Source organism: Pleurodeles waltl, chromosome 6, assembly GCF_031143425.1.
Source record: "Pleurodeles waltl isolate 20211129_DDA chromosome 6, aPleWal1.hap1.20221129, whole genome shotgun sequence".
In the NCBI taxonomy this organism is placed as follows: Eukaryota; Metazoa; Chordata; class Amphibia; order Caudata; family Salamandridae; genus Pleurodeles; species Pleurodeles waltl.
The window spans coordinates 1,612,620,792-1,612,647,512 of record NC_090445.1 but is presented as its reverse complement, the minus strand read 5'-3'; the positions used below and the strand labels follow the sequence as shown (position 1 = coordinate 1,612,647,512).

Sequence of the window (26,721 nt, the reverse complement as noted above, 5' to 3'; positions counted from 1 at the left end):
AGCACCGCTTCCCACACAAAGTTTATGGCTGCTGGGAATGTCAGTCTGTGTTTTACTTCAGATCAGAGATGTCTTTATGGCGTCTAAATATGGATGTGAACCTGAGGGAAAAGGGGACGAACAATGATGTCCACAATTTTATATGTTGAATTGTTTAGTTTCATTGTGTATATAGAGTCTAAATAAAGTATTTTGAATGAAAATATAATTGATTAAGTCACTTATACTTGCTCTAAAGTTATCAGTTGGAGTAGAGAAGCAGATTACTGAAGCATGAATATATTTCTGAAAAATATTCATATGTTACTGTTTCTGGGCTCAGGGCAGCATTACCCATGTATTAGTACAAATGGTGTATTGAGCACTTCTTACTGGTTGAGACTGAAGTGGCATTATTTCCTTAATTAATTGTCATTCATTTTGCTCACACTGAGGTATGTTGCATTTCTAAATGGCTTCATTCCAAACTAATGTCGAATTACAGTTAGCTGTACTTATGTTTCAAGACTGTTTATTGTAAAGGTGTTTGCACTTATATTTTCTCATATTATCCTTTTCAAATAATGCCATCTTTACAATTGAGGGCCCCACTTTCCCCTATACTTCACTCTTACTTAACCCCCACCTTTTTCATTCCTCCTCTCCAATCCTGTTGCTTTTTTTTGGGTGGATCCCATTCATTCACCTTTTCTTTTAGTTTGCCCTTTTCTTACCCATCTTGACCATCTGATCTTTTATGTATTATTATTCCCACTTGCCCTTTATCTTCAACATATTGCTAAACTTCGTATCCCCTTCCTCCTTGGGACTGTTTGCACTTTCTTTCTGAACTTCCTTGCTTTTTCTTTCAGCTTTCGTTGCATCTGTGTGCAGTGTGGTAATCTGCTTATACTGCAAATGCTACCATGCACTGTAGCACTGCCTCTTACTACTCATTGTTTTTATTAAAATGGCATTTCTTACAATTTTTAATTTTAATTTCTTTGGCAATTTGATTTGAATGATCCACGTATTGCCACAGTTTAATTTAATATGGTTAAACCTCAATCCTCTTCCTTACAGGTCCAATGGACTCAGAGAATGAAGAACATAGTGATGCAGGCACCTTTCAAACAACCACCACTCCTCAGCGATCTCCGAGTATACCTGCCTCCCCTTCATTGTCTCCACCACGAACGAGGACACAGACACAGCCAGATCTTCTTGGCTCCCGCCTTGCTCGAGAGTAGGTTCCACTCAGTCTTATGCTAAATTTTTGTGAAAATATGAAGTGTAGGATTGCAAGTCTGAAATAAGGTGATTGCTTAGATCTAGTTCTGTCTTATTCAGAAAGTACGTCTCTTGCACATGCTACCTTCTCATGATCCTGTTTCTCTCTGGCCTTGACAACCCTCAAGTCTTCTCGGTTGTAAGATGGAAAATGGACCACTGCAAGATTATGGAACATACTTCCTTCCAATTTTGCCCTAGGTGTAATGCTAAGTGCTCCTGGGGCAACTAGCGCCATGACTTTAATTTGTGTTTTTCATTCACTTATGAGCCCTCATGTGATGAAGTATGTGCCTTCTGCTGCAAAAAGACCCTTGGGTACCAGGGGGAATGGCAGTGAACTTACCTTAAGATACAAAGGCAAGCCTCCCCAGAAAGCATGATATCTTCAGAAATGAGAACCTGCTCAGCTCCCAGAAAGAAAAGGCAGAGTCTTCATGCATTAGAGAAGCTCAAGAGGTCATCTTCTTAGAATCCTCTGATGCCAAAGAGAAGGAGCAGAAGTTCGCCATGAAACAGGAACCAGTCCATATACAAGTTCTGAAGTCCAGATCAATTCACTGTACATTGTCAGTGCTAGGGGCTCTGAAAGGTCAGTTTTAACGACCAAAACACCCTTCAACCCTGACCCCTGAGTTAAGCAAAAAAATGGCATAAATCTTTAGGTTTGACCAGGGCATGAGACACACCCAGACCTGTGTCCATTCCGCAATGCTGCCTCAAACTATAGGCCCCAAAAAGGCCCATTCGGAGCTGACATCAACCTTAAAAGGCTTGCCACCATCAGCATCAAAACCACCATATTAAGGCCTAGTGCCACACATACTTCCCACCAAGGATCAAAGATGGGTACCATGCCTTTACACCAACATGAAGATACTTAATGATGCCATACCATGGTTATAAATAAGTAACAGATGGTTACTTTGATGTTGTGCATTAGTCTTGACTTTTATGTGCAGGCCAGTACTATTAGTGGGCATATCATTGCTGCTCACATTTCTCTATAGCTGCACATTATTGTTTATATCCATGGTACATGTCGGACTAACACATGCAACACCCAACCCTTCATTTGTGTTCAGAAACCTACTATAATGACAGTAAAGTATACTCCTGTACTCCACACACCATGATCCAAACTTATTTCATCAGTGACAATAAAACGTCTCTATATATTTATTACATTTTTACATCTCAAAAATAGTCTCCACATGTTCCTGGTTTACGTTTGACAGCATTGGTCAAACAAGACCATACTGCCTTATTTCAGAGACTGATAGCACCCAGGCACCTAAAAAAACAACAAACCCAATGTTGCATTATGGGGTCTTGTGACGTGCTGTGCCTTCACGTCTTGACATGCTAGGCTGAGACCATGGGCAGGATTAGACATGCCAATGACATGCTTTTACTCTCAAAAACACCCATACCCGCCTGATTCTTCAACATTTGGAGGTGACTCATAGAAGTTAAAATAAAAGCAGGGGTATCCCTTTAGTGATGAGTATTCAGGTTTTTTACGACCCATGATTTTTGCTAGGAAATAATTGTCAAACAATTTGCTTTATTTTATCTCCATTTCCACCTCAGTATGTGACTACAAGTGTCCCCTTGAGTGCTTCCTCCATGGTGCTATAACTCCAGTATTTTTGGGTAAGAATGCCTGAGTAGAGGAGTGATGTGTGATTTGTATTCCAACATAGTCTTTATGTGTTTATCAAAGCTGTTCATGTGTGATTTGCAGTGTATTTTTGCACCTATTTGCTGTGACATAGAACAGGTGCATGGAGTGATATAACTTGTAGCATCTCACGTCCTTCTAATGTTGTCCCATATATGTGCCTTACATTGTCTATATCTCTACAGGACTACCTCTACCAAGAGCTCTGTAGAGCACTGCGAGTATTTCAGCATGCAATGCATGATTGATTAACCAGATTATAGGTATCCAGGTCCTAAAGAAAGCCGCTGAAACATGTTGACCAGGGGGATACAGGAGTAATAATTCTCCTGTGCATCTCAATTGGGTTATGACCATTCATTTAGCTACTTTCCTAGAATTAAAGTGTGGCGGAACACTCACAGAGATTTTAAAACTCTATCACATGACTGCCACATGCACAAAGTAATCCATGCAATCAGGGAGTCAGTTTGTAATTATGATATTTTCTGACGAATGAGGCAGGCTAGTGATGAAGCATGCCATCAAGGTTGGTGGGTCAGGGTTCGACATACAATATTTTATTGTGAAATTTAGTGCATTCATGTCTCTATGTGCAAGAGATAAGGCCCACCAATTATGTTGTAATATTCACATATTCACCTCCCCGGGGCAAAAATCAATTATTGTAAGGGGGGGCACACAAACCCTCCAGCCCCCAGGAACCACTACATCCCCAGGGCCAGATTAAAAAAAAGAAACAGTGGGCTGTGCGGACCCCCAGGCCCCAGGGACCACCACTTCCCTGGCGTTACATAACTAGTGCCTGGGGAGCCACGTGGACACTCTGGGCCCTGGGGACCGCCACCTCCCTGCAACCACAATAAAATACAGAGTGGGTCAGCGTGGACCCCATGGCCCCGGAGATCACCACCTTCCCAGGGCCATAAACATTTTTAAAATCAGGGAGTGGGGCTGCGTGGCTCCCCCTTCCGGGCTATATATACAGCCCCGGGGACCACCAGAAACCCGTGGCTGGCGTGTGAATAAAAAAAAGGGAGGCCACCCAGCCCCTCTCCTGGAGCTTTATATGGCCTTTTGGACCGCCACCTCCCAGGGCTGGCTCATGCTACTTCCCAAGGTGCCAACCCTCTGGAAGTAGTGGTTTGCTTTTGCTTGGCGAAAGCTGTGACAGCAAACATAACACAGCTTCCAGCATGTGGGAGCACTAAAACTGCTCTCGCTTGGTGGGCACCTAGTTTTGATCTCTTCCCGTGCTTGCTGTCATGCTTTAGCTCACACCCTTGCCATGCACTGCTATTGCTTCACATATTACAATACTCATAATATCTTTGATAACATCATTGACAATATCAATGTAATATTTGCAGTAATGTAATAAAGGAGAAAACTGTGCATGGTGGGGGCAAGAGTTATAGTTATCTTAGGGCATGAATTATAGTTACTTAAGATAACTCTAATTTCTTTGGTTTTATACGTTTAAAATGTGAGCTTAACTATAATGTCCCTGTAACTTTTGTTTTTTTCAGTGATATATATATATCCATATCCTACCGGCTGGTGGTCACCAGTAGGGAGTTATAGTTAGGACCTAGTTTCCAATAACCGTGGCACAGATTGACGAATTTTCACAAAATTGTCAAAACTAATAAGACATTCGGTTCATCCGATTCCCAAAAGAAAATGACAAAAAAGAAAATGGAGCTGGGTAGGAATACCCTAACCCCCTAGCCTTGGCAAAAAAAAGCATTTGTTTAAAATTTTCGGTAAAATCCACAGAGGATCCATGGATCCGGGGAAAATAAAAATAAAATTTAAAAAAGCATGGTCTCCCGCTCTTGTTATTATCTTAACCCCCGGTGGGTCAGGTTGCGGGGGCATGCTAATTATACAAACATGGAGGAGGGCGCATGGACCCCCCTTGACCCTAGAGACCACCACCTCCCCTCCTCCTAATAGTTGATGGCCAGGGCCCGGGCGTGGCAGTCCATGGGTCCAAAATCATCCCAGGAGAGGGGCCGTGTGGGTCCTCCTCCCCCTTCTATTCGGCCAGACCCAGGGGGATGGGGTCCCTGGGTTGATATCAGCTGGGGATCATGCACCCCCACTCCCCTATTATAAATATGAATCCACCCCCCAGTAACTAATTCACTGAAAGAAACAAAGGTTAAAGGGACGTTATTGCTAGGTTCACATTTTACATGCACAAAACCGTAGAAATTCAGCAGGTAGCGTTATCGCAAGGAACTATAACTCGTGCCTTAAGGTAACTATACCTCACTCCATTGCCATGCATAGGTGTCACATCAATAATTTTACAGTAAATGTTCCAGTGATATAATCAATGATGTCATAGAAGATGCCCTGAGTGATGTAATATGTGGGATAATTAGCAGTTCATAGCGAGGGCACAAGTAATAGTTCTTTGGATAACTCTAACTCTAACTGCAGAATTTCTATTATTTTGTCTGTGTAAAATGTGAACCTAACTATAAAGCCCCTGTAACTTACTATGTTTATAGTTGTAGTTCTGCTAGTAAAATCTGTTATAATTTAAACCGAGGAGTGCCCATTCATCTTCAACCATTGGTTGGAGGTTGGAGAATCTACTGAGATCGAGTGCTGCGCCCATCATGGAGCACCCACACGCCAGGTGGATGTAACCACTATCCAGCTGCAGAGAATAAAGTACCCCCTGGCTTTTGGCATCATTCCTGTATAGGGCTATGGAACTCCTTGGTGACTTGCAATATCCTTATAATGTATGGCAGGGGTACTTCACCCCTAATATAGATATGGACATATATTTTGCTCACATCAGGCATTAGGACTCTGGACACTTTTCCACTACTTACCAGTGCTAAAGTGCATGTGCTCTCTACATAAAAACATGTTAATATTGGCTCATACCCAAGTGGCATATTTAATTTACTTGTAAGTCCCTAGTAAAGTGCACTACATGTGCCAGGGGCCTGTAAATTAAATGCTACTAGTGGGCCTGTAGCACTGATTGTGCCACCCACCTAAGTAGCCACTTAACCATGTCTCTGGCCTGCTATTGAAAGGCCTGTGTGTGCAGTTTTACTACCACTTCGACTTGGCATTTACAAGCACTTGCCAAGCCTTACACTCCCCTTTTTCTACATATAGGTCACAACTAAGGTAACTAGGTAACCCATAGGGCAGGGTGCTATATAGGTAAAAGGCAGGATATGTACTCATGTGTTGTATATGTCCTGGTAGTGAAAAACTCCTAATTTCGTTTTCCACTGCTGTGAGGCCTGCTCTTTTCATAGACTATCATTGTCTGCCCTCATATACTTTTTGTGTGGTAGATTCTGATCTGAAAGGGGTAACCAGGTCATATTTAGTATGGCCAGAATGGTAATGGAAAATCCTGCTTATTTGTGAGGTTGGATTTTATATTACTATTTTAGACATGCCACTTTTAAAAAGTGATAATTTCTCTGCACTTAAAACCATCTGTGCTTTCAGTCTGTCTCCAATCAATGTCTGGTCTGTGCTGGTTGACAGCTCCTTGTGCATTTCACACAGACAACCACAAACACAGGACACTCAGTCACACCTGCATTCATCTGCATATTGAATGGGTTTTCATGGGCTGGAAGGGCGGAGGGCCTGACACTTACATTTCAAAGGCTAGTGGCCTGCCCTCACACAATTGACTGCTAAACTCCCTACTGGGACCCTGGGAGACATGACTGAACTGAAAGGGGGACTTGTGCACTTCGAAACCACTCTTTGAAGTCTCTCCCACTTCAAAGGCATTTTTGGGTATATAAACTGGGTCTCTGACGCCACCAAACCAGACACGTCTGGATTTACACCTGCACCCTGTTAGAGGATCTGCCTCACTGCCCAAAGGACTCATCTGGACTGCTTTGCTGAAAAGGACTGCTGCCCTGCAGTTGCCCTGCTGCCCTGCTGGCCTCTGACTTTGCTGAGAAGGACCCTGCCTCTCCTAAAAGTGCTCTCCAAGGGCTTGTATTGAGCTGGCCTCCTGTTTTCTGGAGTCTCAGGGCCAAAATGACTTGATCTTTTCAGGAAACTCCTTGTGTGTCGACAATTGATGCACTGCCTGCCAAAATCAACGCAAAGCCTGCATGGCAACCGAGAAATCACCTCACAGCTGATTGGAATGACGTAGCCCCAACTGGAAATTTGACGCAGCACCTGCCTTGCGACTGAAAACTTTACGCATCGCCTACTGGATTGACGCAGCGCCCGTGCCTTCTTCCAGCGCATCAAGGATTTTCCCTGCATCATCCCTGGGCGTTAAAATATCCCTGCACCGCAGTGAGGATCCTAGACTGTGTGCCGACAAAAGAACACAAACCCCTTGCAGTGTGGAAAGAAATGACTCATCGTCTGTGTTGCGCGGGAAAATTCAACACAACACCCTATTTTTCCACACATCTCCTCTGCAGTCTCCGTGCGCCGTCATTTTTGATGCATACCAGGTACTGTGTGTAACAAAGAGACAACTGTTTATTTCTAGGGATTAAGACTCTTTTAAACCTTTTAAAACATACTTATTGGATCTTTGTGGTTTTGACCTTATTTCATTCAGATAAATATTATCTATTTTTCTAAACCTGTGTGGTGTATTTTTGTGGTGTTTTCACTGTGTCATTGTATGATTTATTGCACAAATACTTTACACATTGCCTTCTAAGATAAGCCTGACTGCTCAGTGCCAAGCTATCAGAGGGTGGGCACAGGATAACAGAAGGCTAGGCCCTCTTTGTCAGTAATCAGCAGTCAAATCATGTTTATTAGCATTTGACTATGAATGCGTTTTGGCACAACGTGCACCTAGTTCACAACACTGTTCATCAGAAAGCCCTCAACATAAATACACACCCCTCTGCTCTACACCAAAACATAATAGAAGGACAATAATGACAGGAATTAGGGCAGCATGATCTCGAAATATCATACTGTTCTGCTTTCATATAAAACACTAGAACCATAAAGAATCATTATTAATCTTGGAGTATTTATACAAAGACAATTCTATATGGCCCCATTAAACTCCAATGTGGCACAATTAAACTCAATTAAGGATGAGTTTCATTTTTAAAGACTCGATAACCACAGGCCAAGAAGACCTTAAAAGGTTGCCGAAGGAGGAGACAGAGGAGGCGGGTACAAGGCAAAATAAATTGGTATCGAGCAAAAAGGAAAAACGACGCACAGCAAGCGGAAGTTGTGACACCAAAGAACACAGTAATTAATATGACTGACATTCCTTTGTCTACGGAAGAGGAATTGGTGCTCTCTTTGGGTCTCTCCTATTGTCCTTGAGCAGATTTTGATTATGTTCAAACTCTTATAGATCTGTATAAATTTGTTCGAAAGTTAAGACTCAAAAAACACTTTCTTCTAAAGCCTAAGTGTCATAATGAGGAGGTATCCATGAGAGATCCTTTTGATGCATTACACATGAGAGTTTTGAAAGGTCTAAAGGATTTGATCTCATTAGGAGAGGAAGGACAAACTTCTACTATTTTTGGGAGTGCCTATAAGGGGTTTGCCAGCTTCAGATCCCAACTGGTCTTCAAGTGTCTCCCGCATGAAGCAGCCTGCCTAATTAATGAGTATAACATTACTAGTGATGTCACACACATACTGGATGGGATGAGGATATATGGGATGGAGATTTAGCTGGTAGATGGGACTACTTCAGTTGGTGGGAGGAAGGTGGGAAAGCAGGCAGGAGGAGCAGCCCAGTGAGTCCTCTCCCTTCAAACGACCCTCCTACCCTAAAGAATCGAGGAGGTTCAGGTTGTAAAAGCATGGGCTAGGATTTGTTCCTAGCCTCTCTGCCTTGTAATCCTCAGTTCCAGATACAATTTCACAGATTGCTTTATTTAATGATGCTTCTCTGGCTCCCGATTGTGAAATAACCGAGATATGTTTCTGTGCCCAAGAGAGTTTGTATTTTTCCTCAGACTGAGAAAAACTCCAAACTGAATTTGATTTCTTGCTCAGACACATACACAGAGTTTTGTCCCCCAGCAAAAAGCCAAACGCATTTTTTTCTTGTGGCTAAGAAAATATCCACAGTTCTTCTGTCTCTTTGCTGGGGTACAGGCACACAGTTCTGTGCCCCGTATATGAATCAATAATGGCCGGAGATGCTGCCCAAATAACTAACAGTGTTTTACATTAATTCAAGCATTGCATCCATCACTCTTCTTTCTCTTCAGGGTATGTCTAGATACGTATTCCATTCTCTCTTTGCCACAGCACTTACTTGTAAGTCACTGATGAGGACAAAATAGGCTCAAACCAGTCTTTGGTTTCCTATGTTTAGATGGGACCAATTGTCTCTCTGTATGCTGATGATGCGTTGTTATATCTACGGGAGCAGGGGGTTTCGGTGCCTCTGTTGTTGCAGTTACTGGAGGAATTCGGGGTTATGTCTGGGCTTCGGGTGAACAGGAAGAAGTCACTACTATTTCCCTTGGGGTCCTTATGTGGTGCCACGTTGGACAATTTGACGGGGGTGGGGCTCAGGTGGGGGATCGAAAGTTTCAGATACCTGGGCATCTGGGTCACTCATACGGTGGAGGTGCATTTGAAGCACAATGTTGAGCGGGTGGTGACCGGGCTGGAGAGCTCTGTGTCATTTTGGAATAGGCTGACTCTTTCAGTTATGGGGAGGGCAGCGGTGGCCAAGATGGTGTACTTGCCGCGATGCCCCTATCTTGTGCAGAATTCTTTATTTCTGTTAGCAGCTCCACCATTCAAACGGCTGGATAGTTTGTTGATCTCATTGGATTGGGGCGGGCGTCGTAGTGAAGTGGCGTTGTCTACACTGCAGAGGGAGATGGTGGACGTAGGGTTGGCTATCCCTAATGTCAGGCACTATTATTATGCAGCACACCTACAACATGCTGCAAAGTGGATGACTCCATCTGATAACTGGGAAAAGCGACTTTTGTCGGGTTTAATGGGAGGAGAGGAATTGGTGCATGCCTTGATGACGGGAGGTCGATCGGAGGCTGCTGTTCCTTACTTGGTTAGAACTACTGCACGGATTTGGGAACAGGCAGTTGTTCTGCTTTCCCTCTTATCTCATAACCAAGCTTACAGAACCTCTCTGGAATGCACTTCTGAGTTTAAAGAAGACATTTATTGTTGTTAATTCCCCACCCACAAGTTCCTGAGAGACGAAATTAGTAGATTGGAAGCACACGTTCAAAAGTAGTCGCAGCAATGAAAGCAAAATATATCAAAGTACTTCTCAGTTGCAATGTACACAGCAAATATAGGTGAAGACATTTATAGCATAACTTCAAAGCAAAGCATAAAAGTCTAAATTCATCACCGTATGGGCAAGTAGGGCCTATATTCAGCTTCATCTTTTTGGGGTCTGCAAGTTGATGACTCCGGTCAACTGCGAGAAAGAGTTTCTCTACCCAAACGGGAGATGGGCAACTGATGTCTAGTTCCCGTCTGAAGTCAAGGAGATTCAAATCTAACTCACTGTAGCCCAGAGTCATCCTTAAAAGCAAACTCAGTGTGAGAGCTGAAGAACCTTGGAGAGGGGCCAATTCTTCTGAGCTCCTCATTCTCAGACTGGATTGCGAGGTAAACACAAAAACTACGTGCTCTTATCAGCTAAGGTCTGGTGTGAAGAAAACAGCTTGGTCCATCTTGTGGAAAAACACAGCTTGGAAAAACACAGCTCATCTGCAATGTCTCAACTACAATGTCTAAGCCCATGTTAAAGCCAATAGGCAGCTAACCTAATTAGCACATGTAATGTCTAATGTCATGTCAAAGCCAATAGGCAGATAAACTGAATACTGAATGTAATGGCTAATGCCATGTCAAAGCCAATGGGCAGCTAAACTAAATACAGAATGTTATGTCTAATGCCATGTCAAAGCCAATAGGCAGCTAAACTGAATACAGAATGTAATGGCTAATGCTATGTCAAAGCCAATAGGCAGCTAAACTGAATACCTAATGTAATGGCTAACTCCATGTTAAAGCCAATAGGCAGCTAAACTGAACACAACATGTAATGTGCTACTGGTGAACATTGAGCAACTAATATGCGCAGTGGTGAAACACAAAGTCATTGGTCAAACACAATTAATAGCATCACAGCAGTCAAGAAAGTGATTTGCCATGCTCCATTTGACAGGGAATGGAAGATCTGGGATTTAGCCCCTTTAAGGAATATGGATACTGTAATATCAGTGGATGCCTGGAGCGCGGGAGATTTATATCCCAATGGGGAGTTTTTCTCCTTTTAGGATGCGCGAGATACATTTGGACTGAGCCCTGGGCAGTTATTGCAGTACGTTAAGATGGAGAGCGTGACTCAAGAGGTTTAGTCTGAATTTCTGATGGCTCCTCCTGCATCGCAGGTGATGAATGGATTGATAAACTGGGGGGAGCAATCTCACTTGATTACCCTGTTTTATAAAGCGCTCTGGGGGAATCAGCCAGGTTTGGAGTGTGTGGCGTGTAGGGCATGGGATCGAGAACTAGAAGACCCTTTGGAGGACGCGGAGTGAAATATGGCTCTATCATTGGTGCGCACGATCTCCTGTAATAGATTTAAGCTCTTACATTTTAACTTTGTTCACCGTGTATATCTCACGCCTGCCCCTCTTAATAAGATTGACCAGACAAAGGTGGTTGGGTGTCCTAGATGTGGGAGATAGGTGCTACCTTTCTCCACATGGCTTGTTCCTGTAGGAAGGTGCAGCACTTCTGGCGGGAGGTGATGCAGATAACAGATAGGGTCACAGGATTGGGGCTCGGAGCGACACCTTTGACCTGTCTTTTAGGTGTGATACGTAGATCAAAAGGCAAGCGTATCCCACATAGACTCACACAGCTTGCATTGGTATTGTCTAGACGTAGAGTGGCTATAGGCTGGATGAGTGTTTGGTGCCCTACTATTCCTTTTTGGACCCAAGATGTGCTGGAGTGGGGCACTGCTGAGGAGCAGAATATGAGGATGATGCTTAGGGAGGAGGGTGCCTAAGAGATATCATGGCCTGGGGGCATTACTGGTACGCTTCATGGGGGCTGAGGAGTCCAGTTCTGATTGCAGCACTGAAGATGAGGGCTGACGCTTGGGTTGTTGTGTGGTTCGGAAGATGTGACAACCAACTGTGGTATAATTGTGTTGTTGTGCCCCTGGTATTATGAGGAATTGGTTACTCAGCGAATTCTTGGTAATGGAGGTTGAGGGTTTCTACTGTTGTAATACTTGGCTTTGCTCAGTTTGTCGTATACTTCACTCTTCTTCTTCAACTCTGGGGTTATGTACATAATATGATGTCTCGCACTGATATGCACTGCACTGTTTTTATCGTCTTCTGTTGTTCTCTTGAACAAAATTTAATAAAACAGAGTTTAAAAAAAAATAATGACAAACAATGTTTATAGATAGGACCAATTATGTGTTCCATTAAGGAGCCAAACTCAGTTTCAATGTTTCCAAAACCCAACAAAAATTGTAAACAACAACTGGCTCTTCGCAGGGGAATATAAGTGTATGTATGTATGTATGTATGTGTATGTATATGGTATTTCTATAGTGAAAAAGTGATAGGAGAGGTAACTGGGATGGGGATGGTTAATGCATTGGATGTAGAAGGAGGTGAATCTCCATCTCTTTCTTAAATTTGAGCAATGTTGGGACAGTCCTCATGGATAGAGGCTGTGGTTTCAGATCCTGAATGCACTGTAAAAAAGACCTATTGCCTTGGTTTGTTACATTCTTTTGTAGTTTGCAGTCTGTTGGTGTCCTAGCTGAGAGTGTACCAAGAATGAACAGAGATGATGAGTTTGCCTACAAAATAAGCCATGGTGGAAGTTGAGATGGTTTTGTAAAAGATGCAGCTGGTTTTAGAGAGATGGTGCAGGCCAGCATGGGGAGCCAATAGAATTTCATCAGAATGGAGGTGATGTGATCATGTCATTGAGCTAGACTCATCCCATCTCTTGTTTGTTGGTCTTCGCAAACAAACAGAGATTCTGGCTTGATTGGGTTGAGCTTCCGGTAGGTGCTGGACATCCTGGTTTTGATGATGTGCAGACAGTGTTTGAGGCATTGGATGTCTGAAGCAGAGGAGACTTTCAAGTAGACTTGTTTATCATGGGCATAATGGTGAGTCTTGATGCTGTTATCTTTGAGAAGAGTACCATTTAGAAGCTTAATATGAGACCGTATGGAACCCTTGGTGGCTCTGCTGTTGATAGGTGGCCATCTGAACAACCTGGTGCTGATTAGAAAGGCAAAACAACCAGTAAGGGGCATTGCCAGTACATCCTGCTCATGATATCCTGGTGCATACAAGGGTGGGATGGTCGACTGTATTGAAAGCTGCTGAGTGTTCTAGAAATATCAGGATGCAGAGGTCAACTTCATCTGTGGTAAAGAGGGCATCATCTCTGTATGTAAGGTAGCAGTCTCTGTGATGCAGCGTGATCTGAAGCTGGACTGGAAATCATGCAGGACATGGTTAGAATAGATCTGGAGTTGAACATAAACAGCTTTTCAGTGATCTGTCCAATGAATGGTAGGTTACTGATGGGCTGGCAGCTGGCTCGATCACCCTGTGCTCTAACACTTCTCCCATTTAACAGGGTGGGTAGACTTGTTGCCCAGGACAGGAAAGCCGTAAGAACACAACAGTGGAAAGCATGAGAAAGAATCTTGGAAATAGGTTGATGTTTGGGATGTGGGTGGCTGTGGTATTTGGGCTCAGTGTTGGCAGGCACCTTGGGAAACATAACAACTTGAGGCATTTCGGAAAACTACACACCCACAGAAGTTCTAGGTGGTATGGCATGCATGGATGGCCCTACTATGTTTGCCCAAAATTACACGCAAACTTCCAACTTTGGTTCAATAAACAGAATCTCCCCACAATTAGGTTCTGAAATTTTAGTATACAGAAAAAGTTCCAGCATGCAATGTGCCCTCACTTCTGTCAGTAACAACAGTACCTCTCATGTGTACGTAGACTTATTTTTCCAACATAAACAAGCTAAAGCTGTACCCCTGTGAAGTCAGTGTTGTGGCAATGTGGCCTTCACTGGGTCAAAGTTTTGGCCTATTCCTGTCCTGTACAGTAAGCTCACCCACAGAAGATGGGTGCTGTTTTTATAAGGAGAAGTATAGAAATGTCTGTGAGTCTGACTTATGCTGTTTGCAGGAAGTTACAGAGTTTTCTGTCACTGAAATGGGAAAGAAAATGTTATCCAGGATTTCACATTTTTGTGGGGTATTCTGGGTAACAAAGTGTGGTGGGATTCACACACGCCCAATCATACTGGAATCCTGTTTCTCTAGTTTTAAAAAACTGTATTGGGTTGATAGGATTCTGAGGTGCCGGCCAGCCCTGGCCCAAATATTGCAATCATCCCTTTGGAAGATCTTATGCTCAAAATATTCTGTGCTGTATATTATGTGGCTTCCTCCTCAGATCCATTGGGAATCTACATAAGTATCATACCTCCATGCTCTAGAGACCCAGGAGGACATAGGTAAGCATCAAGCTTTGGCAGCAATATGTTCCTACATGAGGGAAACTGAAAGGGATTACAATGTTTTGGATAACTATGGATAAAAATCTGACAAATGTCATATACATAATTTTCTGTAAGGCGGCCAAGCAGGGCACACAACTCTGGAAATCTTAGGATGTGTAGTTGTACATTATAGTGGTAGGTTTCCATACAGAACAGGGGTGATAGCTGCAAGTAAAAAAAAGGAACCCTAATTGAACATTTTGCTTTTAAACTTTCCTAAATGTACTACACACATTTTATCTCCTGTGGGCACCGCTATCCCATAGAACCCTGTACGTTGCTTGTACCTCTATGTTTAGGAGCACAGAGGAACACCAATGAGGATAATGCCCTGCCAGGAATACAGTCATGTATGAGGCAGACTTGAGGGACTTTCCAAGTTTTAAAAGAAAATTGGGAAAAATCTGACAAGGATATGTTCCTATGTGAGACAGATTTGTGGGAATGTACATGTGTTGAAAGAAAATTGTTAAGAATTTGACAAATGTCATACTCAGGTCATTATCTGGACCAGCCATTCTGGGGAGGGAGACCTGATACTCAGACATAGAAACATTAGAATGTTGGAAGTCTGTGGCTTGTTTTAATAAAATCCATAGGTGTACTGCTGCTGCCACCATGGGGTCCTAACCCCAACCTCTGTCTTTCTTTTTCTAAGTCTAAAGATTCCCTGTCTAGAGCCAGCTGTTGCTGTTTAAGCTTCAGCCTGGACTCTTCCACTCTCAATCTATTGAGCTCCCTTTCTAACATTCTGTCGTCAGGGTGGGTGGGTTGGGCATTCTTTGACACAGAAGAATGATGTGAATGAACAGAGGGAGACCTGTCCCTAACAGTTGGCACCCTAACAACCTGGCCTGCAGGAATGACATCCCTACTGTGATGAGAGCTCACATTAGTACCAGTTATGCTAGGTGGTCTGCTCAGGGGCAGGTTTGGAAGATTACCATCTGACACTCTTACTGGGGGTGCCCCAGAGTCAGAGTGTGAACCATCTCCTAACTTCTCAACTGATGTGCCAGCTAAGGCCTTATCATTTTCAATCAGCATGTTATTTAACAATTCTCTAGAGGGATTCTTCCCTACCCCTAAACCTCTATTAATGCAGAGACTCCTCAACCCTTTCCAGCTAAGGTTATCATAAGCAGAGCTGACCAGATCAAGAGTAGGACCTGTACCAGACATGATAGAAGAAAGGTTTAGGGACAGAAAAAGAGAGAAAAAGTTTCAGAACTTTTTAAGGAAATAGAAAAAAAAACTTTTTCAACTTTTTAGAAACTTTTTGAAAGTTTAGAGGTACTTTTCAGCACTTGGCAAATAGAGTAAGAGAAGAAAAGCAAAACTTTTTGGTTAGGTGTACATACACTGAACTTGTTTTGTATATTATTCTCTTATGAAAAGTACAAAATGACAAAGTGGTAAGTAGTTACAAGTACTTATCCCACTGCTGCACAACCAATGTAGGAGGCTGGCCTCGCTTGTAGTGGGTACCAAGGGGTACTTACACTCTGTACCAGGTCCAGTTATCCCTTATTAGTGTAGAAGAGTGTAAAGAAATGGCTCCCTGTTGCAGTTACCCCCCCACTTTTTGCCTGATACTGATGCTGACTTGACTGAGAAGTGTGCTGGGACCCTGCTAACCAGGCCCCAGCACCAGTGTTCTTTCACCTAAAATGTACCATTGTTTCCACAATTGGCACAACCCTGGCACCTAGGTAAGTCCCTTGTAACTGGTACCCCTGGTACCAAGGGCCCTGATGCCAGGTAAGGTCTCTAAGGGCTGCAGCATGTCTTATGCCACCCTAGGGACCCCTCAATCAGCACAGACACACTGCTTGCCAGCTTGTGTGTGCTGGTGGGGAGAAAATGACTAAGTCGACATGGCACTCCCCTCAGGGTGCCATGCCAACCTCTCACTGCCTGTGGCATAGGTAAGTCACCCCTCTAGCAGGCCTTACAGCCCTAAGGCAGGGTGCACTATACCACAGGTGAGGGCATATGTGCATGAGCACTATGCCCCTACAGTGTCTAAGCAAAACCTTAGACATTGTAAGTGCAGGGTAGCCATAAGAGTATATGGGCTGGGAGTCTGTCAAAAACGAACTCCACAGCTCCATAATGGCTACACTGAATACTGGGAAGTTTGGTACCAAACTTCTCAGAATAATAAACCCACACTGATTCCAGTGTTGGATTTATTAAAAAATGCACACAGAGGGCATCTTAGAGATACCCCCTGTATTTTACCCAATTGTTCATTGCAGGGCTGACTGGTCTGTGCCAGCCTGCTGCTGAGAGACGAGTTTCTGACCCCATGCGGTGAGAGCCTTTGTGCTCTCTGAGGACAGAAACAAAGCCTGCTCTGGGTGGAGGTGCTTCACACCTCCCCCCTGCAGGAACTGTAACACCTAGCAGTGAGCTTCAAAGGCTCAAGCTTCGTGTTACAATGCCCCAGGGCACTCCAGCTAGTGGAGATGCCCGCCCCCTGGACCCAGCCCCCACTTTTGGCGGCAAGTCCAGGAGAGATAATGAGAAAAACAAGGAGGAGTCACTCGCCAGTCAGGACAGCCCCTAAGGTGTCCTGAGCTGAGGTGACTCTGACTTTTAGAAATCCTCCATCTTGTAGAAGGAGGATTCCCCCAATAGGGATAGGAATGTGACCCCCTCCCCTTGGGAGGAGGCACAAAGAGGGTGTACCCACCCTCAGGGCTAGTAGCCATTGGCTACTAACCCCCCAGACCTAAACACGCCCTTAAATTTTGTATTTAAGGGCTGCCCTGAACCTAAGAATTTAGATTCCTGCAACTAACAAGAAGAAGGACTGCTGAGCTGAAAAACCCCTGCAGAGGAAGAACAGAAGACACCAACTGCCTTGGCCCCAGACTTACCGGCCTGTCTCCTGCCTTCCAAAGAAACCTGCTCCAGCGACGCTTTCCAAGGGACCAGCGACCTCTGAATCCTCTGAGGACTGCCCCGCTTCGAAAAAGACAAGAAACTCCCGAGGACAGCGGCACTGCTCCAAAAGAACTGCAACTTTGTTACAAGGAGCAGATTTAAAGACCCCTGCAACTCCCCGCAAGAAGCGTGAGACTTGCAACACTGCACCCGGCGACCCCGACTCGACTGGTGGAGAACAACCAACTCAGGGAGGACCCTCCGGCGACTCTACGACTGTGAGTAACCAAAGTTGTCCCCCTGAGCCCCCACAGCGACGCCTGCAGAGGGAATCCCCAGGCTCCCCCTGACCGCGACTGTCTGAACTCCATTTCCCGACGGCTGGAAAAGACCCTGCACCCGCAGCCCCCAGCACCTGAAGGATCGGAACTTCTGTGCAGGAGTGACCCCCAGGAGGCCCTCTCCCTTGCCCAGGTGGTGGCTACCCCGAGGAGCCCCCCCCTTGCCTGCCTGCATCGCTGAAGAGACCCCTTGGTCTCTCATAGGAAACCATTACAAACCCGACGCGTGTTTGCACACTGCACCCGGCCGCCACCGCGCTGCTGAGGGTGTACTTTTTGTGCTGACTTGTGTCCCCCCCCGGTGCCCTACAAAACCCCCCTGGTCTGCCCTCCGAAGACGCGGGTACTTACCTGCTGGCAGACTGGAACCGGGGCACCCCCTTCTCTCCATTGAAGCCTATGTGTTTTGGGCACCTCTTTGACCTTTGCACCTGACCGGCCCTGAGCTGCTGGTGTGATAACTTTGGGGTTGCTCTGAACCCCCAACGGTGGGCTACCTTGGACCAAAAACTGAAACCTGTAAGTGACTTACTTACCTGTTAAAACTAACAATAACTTACCTCCCCCAGGAACTGTGAAAATTGCACTGTGTCCACTTTTAAAACAGCTTATTGTGTTTTATGTAAAAAGTATACATGCTAATGAAATGATTCAAAGTTCCTAAAGTACTTACCTGCAATACCTTTCAAATGAGATATTACATGTAAAATTTGAACCTGTGGTTCTTAAAATAAACTAAGAAAAGATATTTTTCTATAACAAAACCTATTGGCTGGATTTGTCTCTGAGTGTGTGTTTCTCATTTATTGCCTGTGTGTATGTACAACAAATGCTTAACAGTACTCCTTTGATAAGCCTACTGCTCGACCACACTACCACAAAATAGAGCATTAGTATTATCTCTTTTTGCCACTTTCTTACCTCTAAGGGGAACCCTTGGACTCTGTGCATGCTATTCCTTACTTTGAAATAGCACATACAGAGCCAACTTCCTACATTGGTGGATCAGCGGTGGGGTACAAGACTTTGCATTTGCTGGACTACTCAGCCAATACCTGATCACACGACAAATTCCAAAAATTGTCATTAGAAATTGATTTTTGCAATTTGGACTATTTTTCTAAATTCTTAAAAGTCCTGCTAGGGCCTTGTGTTAGTCCCTGTTAGCATTTCTTTTAGTATTTAAAAGTTTGTGAAAGTTTGAATTAGAACCTAGAACTAGTTTTTAGATTCTTAAAAGGTATTCCAACTTTTAGAAGCATAATGTCTAGCACAGATGTGAATGTGGTGGAACTCGACACCACACCTTACCTCCATCTTCAGATGAGAGAGCTAAGGTCACTCTGTAAACTAAAGAAAATAGCAATGGGCTCCAGACCTTCCAAACTACAGCTCCAGGAGCTGTTGGCAGAGTTTGAAAGAGCCAACCCCTCTGAGGATGGCAACACAGAGGATGATGATAGTGACTTGGAGGGTGATTCCCCCCCACCAGTCCTATCTAGGGAGAACAGGGCCTCTCAAGCCCTGACTCCAAAAATAAAAGTCAGAGATGCTGGTTCCCTCACAGGAGGGACCAACCTCTCTGAAATCACTGAGGATAACTCCAGTGAAGAGGACATCCAGTTAGCCAGGATGGCCAAAAGATTGGCTTTGGAAAGACAGATCCTAGCCATAGAAAGGGAAAGACAAGAGATGGGCCTAGGACCCATCAATGGTGGCAGCAACATAAATAGGGTCAGAGATTCTCCTGACATGTTGAAAATCCCTAAAGGGATTGTAACTAAATATGAAGATGGTGATGACATCACCAAATGGTTCACAGCTTTTGAGAGGGCTTGTGTAACCAGAAAAGTAAGCAGATCTCACTGGGGTGCTCTCCTTTGGGAAATGTTCACTGGAAAGTGTAGGGATAGACTCCTCACACTCTCTGGAAAAGATGCAGAATCTTATGACCTCATGAAGGGAACCCTGATTGAGGGCTTTGGATTCTCCACTGGGGAGTATAGAATTAGATTCAGGGGGGCTCAAAAATCCTCGAGCCAGACCTGGGTTGATTTTGTAGGCTACTCAGTGAAAACACTGGATGGTTGGGTAACTGGAAATGAAGTGCATGACTATGTTGGGCTTTATAATTTGTTTATGAAAGAACACATTTTAAGTAACTGCTTCAATGAAAAGTTGCATCAGTATCTGGTAGACCTAGGTCCAATTTCTCCCCAAGAATTGGGAAAGAAGGCAGACCACTGGGTCAAGACTAGGGTAACCAAAACTTCCACTGGGGGTGACCAAAAGAAAGGGGTTACAAAGCCTCCCCAGGAGAAAATGGGTGACACTAGAAACAAAGAAAAAGAGTCCTCTGTAGGCCCCCAAAAACCAGAACAGGTGGGTGGGCCCCGAGACACAACCCAAAACAAAGGTGGGTACCAGGGTAAGAACTGGGATGCCACTAAAGCATGGTGCCATAACTGTAGACAGACAGGGCACCACACCAAGGACACTTCTTGTCCCAAAAACAAACCCCCTAGCAAAATCCCAGGGGTGACCAGTGTAGCCATTGGGGATGACTCCTCAGATGAGGAGGTCTTCATAGCCTTCAACTGGAAAAAGGGCCCAACAGGTGAGTTGGAGATTCCAGAGGGAAGTAGACACTTCCACCACCTACTGGTGAATGGAATCCCAGCCACTGCCCTGAGAGACACTTGTGCCAGTCACACTATTGTGCATGACAGGCTGGTGTTCTCAAACCAGTACATCCCAGGTGAGACTGCCAGAGTAACAGTTAGCCCAGACAGGGTCACTAATAGGCCTGTGGCTTTTGTGCCCATAGAAGTGGGTGGGACTTTTAGCTGGAGAAGGGTGGTAGTCAGTAGAGACCTCCCCCTTGATTGTCTCCTTGGAAATGACTACCCAGAGGTTAGTCAGAGCCCAAGAGAGGAACTGGTCCAGTGCCAGACCTCTCCCAAGGATTCTGAAGGTGCTACACCTGCAGTAACTGCAAGTAGGCCCCAGAAGAAAAAGAAAGGAAAACAGAGTAGGAAAGGTGGACAACCTTTAGCCAAGGTTCCAGCAAGCCAAGGAGATTCTGCTCCAGTAGGGGAGAACTCCAAAGATGGCACTGGTAAAGTCCAACCTGACCCACAAAAAGTCCTGGCTACTCAGGCAACTGTTAAGCCTGAGTGGGTGGCTCCTCAGATAACAGAAGAAAGAGTGGAAGAAGGGTATTTACTACAAGATGTGGTAACACCCCACTCTAATACAGCAGACAGGCACCCTGAACCCAAAGAAGCCTGTAACTTAGCCCCTTCCCTTGTAGGTGAAGAGCTAAAGGTGTGGTTCTGGGCACTGACAGCTGTCAGTGGCCTCTGCTGGGTGTTAGCCTTTATGGCTGCACTATCCTTGGCATGGTGGTCTGACCCCATGCCAAATAGCAAGTTAGGCCCCCTGACCCTGTTGGTCATGGTGGGGTTACTCCAGCTCTGGGTAACCTCTTTGGGTAAGCTAGGGGTGACCCTGGCTAAAATAAGATTAGCAGAGGTGGATACCTCTAACCCCAAAATAGAGAGAATGGGTGGAGACATAAAAAGTACAGACAAGAGGCAATTCAGACTAGGTCCTATCACTGTGGAAGTGGGTCAGTTCCCCAGAGGGAATGACCTGAACAGGAGGATGTAAGGCAGAGTAGGCCCTGCAACAAACCAGCCTATTTCCTCTACTCTTCCTCGCCTGACAGACTAGGAAGACTCTCCCAGCTTTGGCTGAGTCTCCTGGCCTGTGGGCTGGGGGGGGGCTTGTGTAAAGAAATGGCTCCCTGTTGCAGTTACCCCCCCACTTTTTGCCTGATACTGATGCTGACTTGACTGAGAAGTGTGCTGGGACCCTCCTAACCAGGCCCCAGCACCAGTGTTCTTTCACCTAAAATGTACCATTGTTTCCACAATTGGCACAACCCTGGCACCTAGGTAAGTCCCTTGTAACTGGTACCCCTGGTACCAAGGGCCCTGATGCCAGGTAAGGTCTCTAAGGGCTGCAGCATGTCTTATGCCACCCTAGGGACCCCTCACTCAGCACAGACACACTGCTTGCCAGCTTGTGTGTGCTGGTGGGGAGAAAATGACTAAGTCGACATGGCACTCCCCTCAGGGTGCCATGCCAACCTCTCACTGCCTGTGGCATAGGTAAGTCACCCCTCTAGCAGGCCTTACAGCCCTAAGGCAGGGTGCACTATACCACAGGTGAGGGCATATGTGCATGAGCACTATGCCCCTACAGTGTCTAAGCAAAACCTTAGACATTGTAAGTGCAGGGTAGCCATAAGAGTATATGGGCTGGGAGTCTGTCAAAAACGAACTCCACAGCTCCATAATGGCTACACTGAATACTGGGAAGTTTGGTACCAAACTTCTCAGAATAATAAACCCACACTGATTCCAGTGTTGGATTTATTAAAAAATGCACACAGAGGGCATCTTAGAGATACCCCCTGTATTTTACCCAATTGTTCATTGCAGGACTGACTGGTCTGTGCCAGCCTGCTGCTGAGAGACGAGTTTCTGACCCCATGCGGTGAGAGCCTTTGTGCTCTCTGAGGACAGAAACAAAGCCTGCTCTGGGTGGAGGTGCTTCACACCTCCCCCCTGCAGGAACTGTAACACCTAGCAGTGAGCTTCAAAGGCTCAAGCTTCGTGTTACAATGCCCCAGGGCACTCCAGCTAGTGGAGATGCCCGCCCCCTGGACCCAGCCCCCACTTTTGGCGGCAAGTCCAGGAGAGATAATGAGAAAAACAAGGAGGAGTCACTGGCCAGTCAGGACAGCCCCTAGGGTGTCCTGAGCTGAGGTGACTCTGACTTTTAGAAATCCTCCATCTTGTAGAAGGAGGATTCCCCCAATAGGGATAGGAATGTGACCCCCTCCCCTTGGGAGGAGGCACAAAGAGGGTGTACCCACCCTCAGGGCTAGTAGCCATTGGCTACTAACCCCCCAGACCTAAACACGCCCTTAAATTTTGTATTTAAGGGCTGCCCTGAACCTAAGAATTTAGATTCCTGCAACTAACAAGAAGAAGGACTGCTGAGCTGAAAAACCCCTGCAGAGGAAGAACAGAAGACACCAACTGCCTTGGCCCCAGACTTACCGGCCTGTCTCCTGCCTTCCAAAGAAACCTGCTCCAGCGACGCTTTCCAAGGGACCAGCGACCTCTGAATCCTCTGAGGACTGCCCTGCTTCGAAAAAGACAAGAAACTCCCGAGGACAGCGGCACTGCTCCAAAAGAACTGCAACTTTGTTACAAGGAGCAGATTTAAAGACCCCTGCAACTCCCCGCAAGAAGCGTGAGACTTGCAACACTGCACCCGGCGACCCCGACTCGACTGGTGGAGAACAACCAACTCAGGGAGGACCCTCTGGCGACTCTACGACTGTGAGTAACCAAAGTTGTCCCCCTGAGCCCCCACAGCGACGCCTGCAGAGGGAATCCCCAGGCTCCCCCTGACCGCGACTGTCTGAACTCCATTTCCCGACGGCTGGAAAAGACCCTGCACCCGCAGCCCCCAGCACCTGAAGGATCGGAACTTCTGTGCAGGAGTGACCCCCAGGAGGCCCTCTCCCTTGCCCAGGTGGTGGCTACCCTGAGGAGCCACCCCCTTGCCTGCCTGCATCGCTGAAGAGACCCCTTGGTCTCTCATAGGAAACCATTACAAACCCGACGCGTGTTTGCACACTGCACCCGGCCGCCACCGCGCTGCTGAGGGTGTACTTTTTGTGCTGACTTGTGTCCCCCCCGGTGCCCTACAAAACCCCCCTGGTCTGCCCTCCGAAGACGCGGGTACTTACCTGCTGGCAGACTGGAACCGGGGCACCCCCTTCTCTCCATTGAAGCCTATGTGTTTTGGGCACCTCTTTGACCTTTGCACCTGACCGGCCCTGAGCTGCTGGTGTGATAACTTTGGGGTTGCTCTGAACCCCCAACGGTGGGCTACCTTGGACCAAAAACTGAAACCTGTAAGTGACTTACTTACCTGTTAAAACTAACAATAACTTACCTCCCCCAGGAACTGTGAAAATTGCACTGTGTCCACTTTTAAAACAGCTTATTGTGTTTTATGTAAAAAGTATACATGCTAATGAAATGATTCAAAGTTCCTAAAGTACTTACCTGCAATACCTTTCAAATGAGATATTACATGTAAAATTTGAACCTGTGGTTCTTAAAATAAACTAAGAAAAGATATTTTTCTATAACAAAACCTATTGGCTGGATTTGTCTCTGAGTGTGTGTTTCTCATTTATTGCCTGTGTGTATGTACAACAAATGCTTAACAGTACTCCTTTGATAAGCCTACTGCTCGACCACACTACCACAAAATAGAGCATTAGTATTATCTCTTTTTGCCACTATCTTACCTCTAAGGGGAACCCTTGGACTCTGTGCATGCTATTCCTTACTTTGAAATAGCACATACAGAGCCAACTTCCTACAAAGAGGTGTTTCTAGCAGCTTAGGCTGATAGAAGGTAGCTATAGCAGAGCAGCTTAGGCTGAACTAGGAGACATGCAAAGCTCCTACTATACCACTGGTGTCATATGCACAATATCATAAGAAAACACAATACACAGATATACTAAAAATAAAGGTACTTTATTTTTATGACAATATGCCAAAAGTATCTCAGTGAGTACCCTCAGTATGAGGATGCCAAATATACACAAGATATATGTACACAATACCAAAAATATGCAGTAATAGCAAAAGGAAGTAATGCAAGCAATGTAAAGTTACAGTAGATTGCAATAGGAGCACAGAGGTATAGGGGCAACACAAACCATATACTCCAAAAGTGGAATGCGAACCACGAATGGACCCCAAACCTATGTGAGCTTGTAGAGGGTCGCTGGGACTGTAAGAAAACAGTGAGGGTTAGAAAAATAGCCCACCCCAAGACCCTGAAAAGTAGGTGTAAAGTGCACCTATATTCCCCAGAGAGCACAGAAGTCGTGATAGGGGAATTCTGCAAGGAAGACCAACACCAGCAATGCAACCAAAGTGGATTTCCGGACGAGAGTACCTGTGGAACAAGGGGACCAAGTCCAAGAGTCGCGACAAAGTCGAGAATGGGCAGATGCCCAGGAAATGCCAGCTGAGGGTGCGAAGAAGCTGCCACCAGATGGTAGAAGCTGTGGATTCTGCAAGAACGAAGAGGACTAGAAACTTCCCCTCTGGAGGATGGATGTCCCACGTCGTGAAGAAGCTTGCAGAGGTGTTCCCACGCAGAAAGACCGAAAACAAGCCTTGCTAGCTGCAAGGGTCGCGGTTAGGGTTTTTGGATGCTGCTGTGGCCCAGGAGGGACCAGAATGTTGCCACTTGGATGAGGAGACAGAGGGGGCGCCCAGCAAGTCAGGGAGCCCTCACAGAAGCAGGCAGCACCCGCAGAAGTGCCGGAACAGGCACTACGAAGAGGAGTGAACCGGAGCTCACCCGAAGACACAAAAGGGAGTCCCAGGACGCCGGAGGACAACTCAGGAGGTTGTGCACTGCAGGTTAGAGTGTGGGGGACCCAGGCTTGGCTATGTACGAAGGAAATCCTGGAAGAGTGCACAGGAGCCGGAGCAGCTGCAAATCACGCGGTACCCAGCAATGCAGTCTAGCGTGGGGAGGCAAGGACTTACCTCCACCAAACTTGGACTGAAGAGTCACTGGACTGTGGGAGTCACTTGGACAGAGTTGCTGAGTTCCAGGGACCACGCTCGTCGGGCTGAGAGGGGACCCAGAGGACTGGTGATGCAGTCTTTTGTTGCCTGCGGTTGCAGGGGGAAGATTCCGTCGACCCACTGGAAATTTCTTCATAGCTCCTAGTGCAGAGAGGAGGCAGGCTACCCCCAGAGCATGCACTACCAGGAAAACAGTCAAGAAGGCGGCAGGATCAGCGATACAAGGTTAGCAGAAGTCGTCTTTGCTACTTTGTTGCGGTTTTGCAGGCGTCCTGAGCAGTCAGCGGTCGATCCTTTGGCAGAAGGTGAAGAGAGAGATGCAGAGGAACTCTGATGAGCTCTTGCATTCGTTATCTAAAGAATTCCCCAAAGCAGAGACCCTAAATAGCCAGAAAAGGAGGTTTGGCTACCTAGGAAGGAGGATAGGCTAGCAACATAGGTAAGAGCCTATCAGAAGGAGTCTCTGACGTCACCTGCTGGCACTGGCCACTCAGTCCAGTGTGCCAGCAGCACCTCTGTTTCCAAGATGGCAGAGGTCTGGAGCACACTGGAGGAGCTCTGGGCACCTCCCCTGGGAGGTGCAGGTCAGGGGAGTGGTCACTCCCCTTTCCTTTGTCCAGTTTCGCGCCAGAGCAGGGTTGGGGGATCCCTGAGCCGATGTAGACTGGCTTATGCAGAGATGGGCACCATCTGTGCCCATCAAAGCATTTCCAGAGGCTGGGGGAGGCTACTCCTCCCCAGCCCTGACACCTTTTTCCAAAGGGAGAGGGTGTAACACCCTCTCTCTGAGGAAGTCCTTTGTTCTGCCTTCCTGGGCCAAGCCTGGCTGGACCCCACGAGGGCAGAAACCTGTCTGAGGGGTTGGCAGCACCAGCAGCTGCAGTGAAACCCCGGGAAAGGCAGTTTGGCAGTACCCGGGTCTGTGCTAGAGACTCGGAGGATCATGGAATTGTCTCCCCAATGCCAGGATGGCATTGGAATGGCAATTCCATGATCTTAGACATGTTACATGGCCATGTTCGAAGTTACCATTGTGACGCTATACATAGGTAGTGACCTATGTATAGTGCACGCATGAAATGGTGTCCCCGCACTCACAAAGTCCGGGGAATTTGCCCTGAACGATGTGGGGGCACCTTGGCTAGTGCCAGGGTGCCCACACACTAAGTAACTTAGCACCCAACCTTTACCAGGTAAAGGTTAGACATATAGGTGACTTATAAGTTACTTAAGTGCA

General features: G+C 46.0%; 1 protein-coding gene across 4 annotated transcripts in view; it reads left to right on the top strand.

Moving 5' to 3' along the window:
• The window catches only part of AKNA (AT-hook transcription factor), a 279,571-nt gene that overhangs the window by 186,939 nt on the left and 65,911 nt on the right, over positions 1–26,721 (top strand). For all 4 annotated transcript variants that reach the window (XM_069241503.1, XM_069241504.1, XM_069241505.1 and 1 more), the window contains exon 16: positions 1,063–1,225. In XM_069241503.1, coding sequence (XP_069097604.1) covers positions 1,063–1,225 — 163 coding nt within the window. The remainder of the gene's footprint in view (positions 1–1,062; positions 1,226–26,721) is intronic.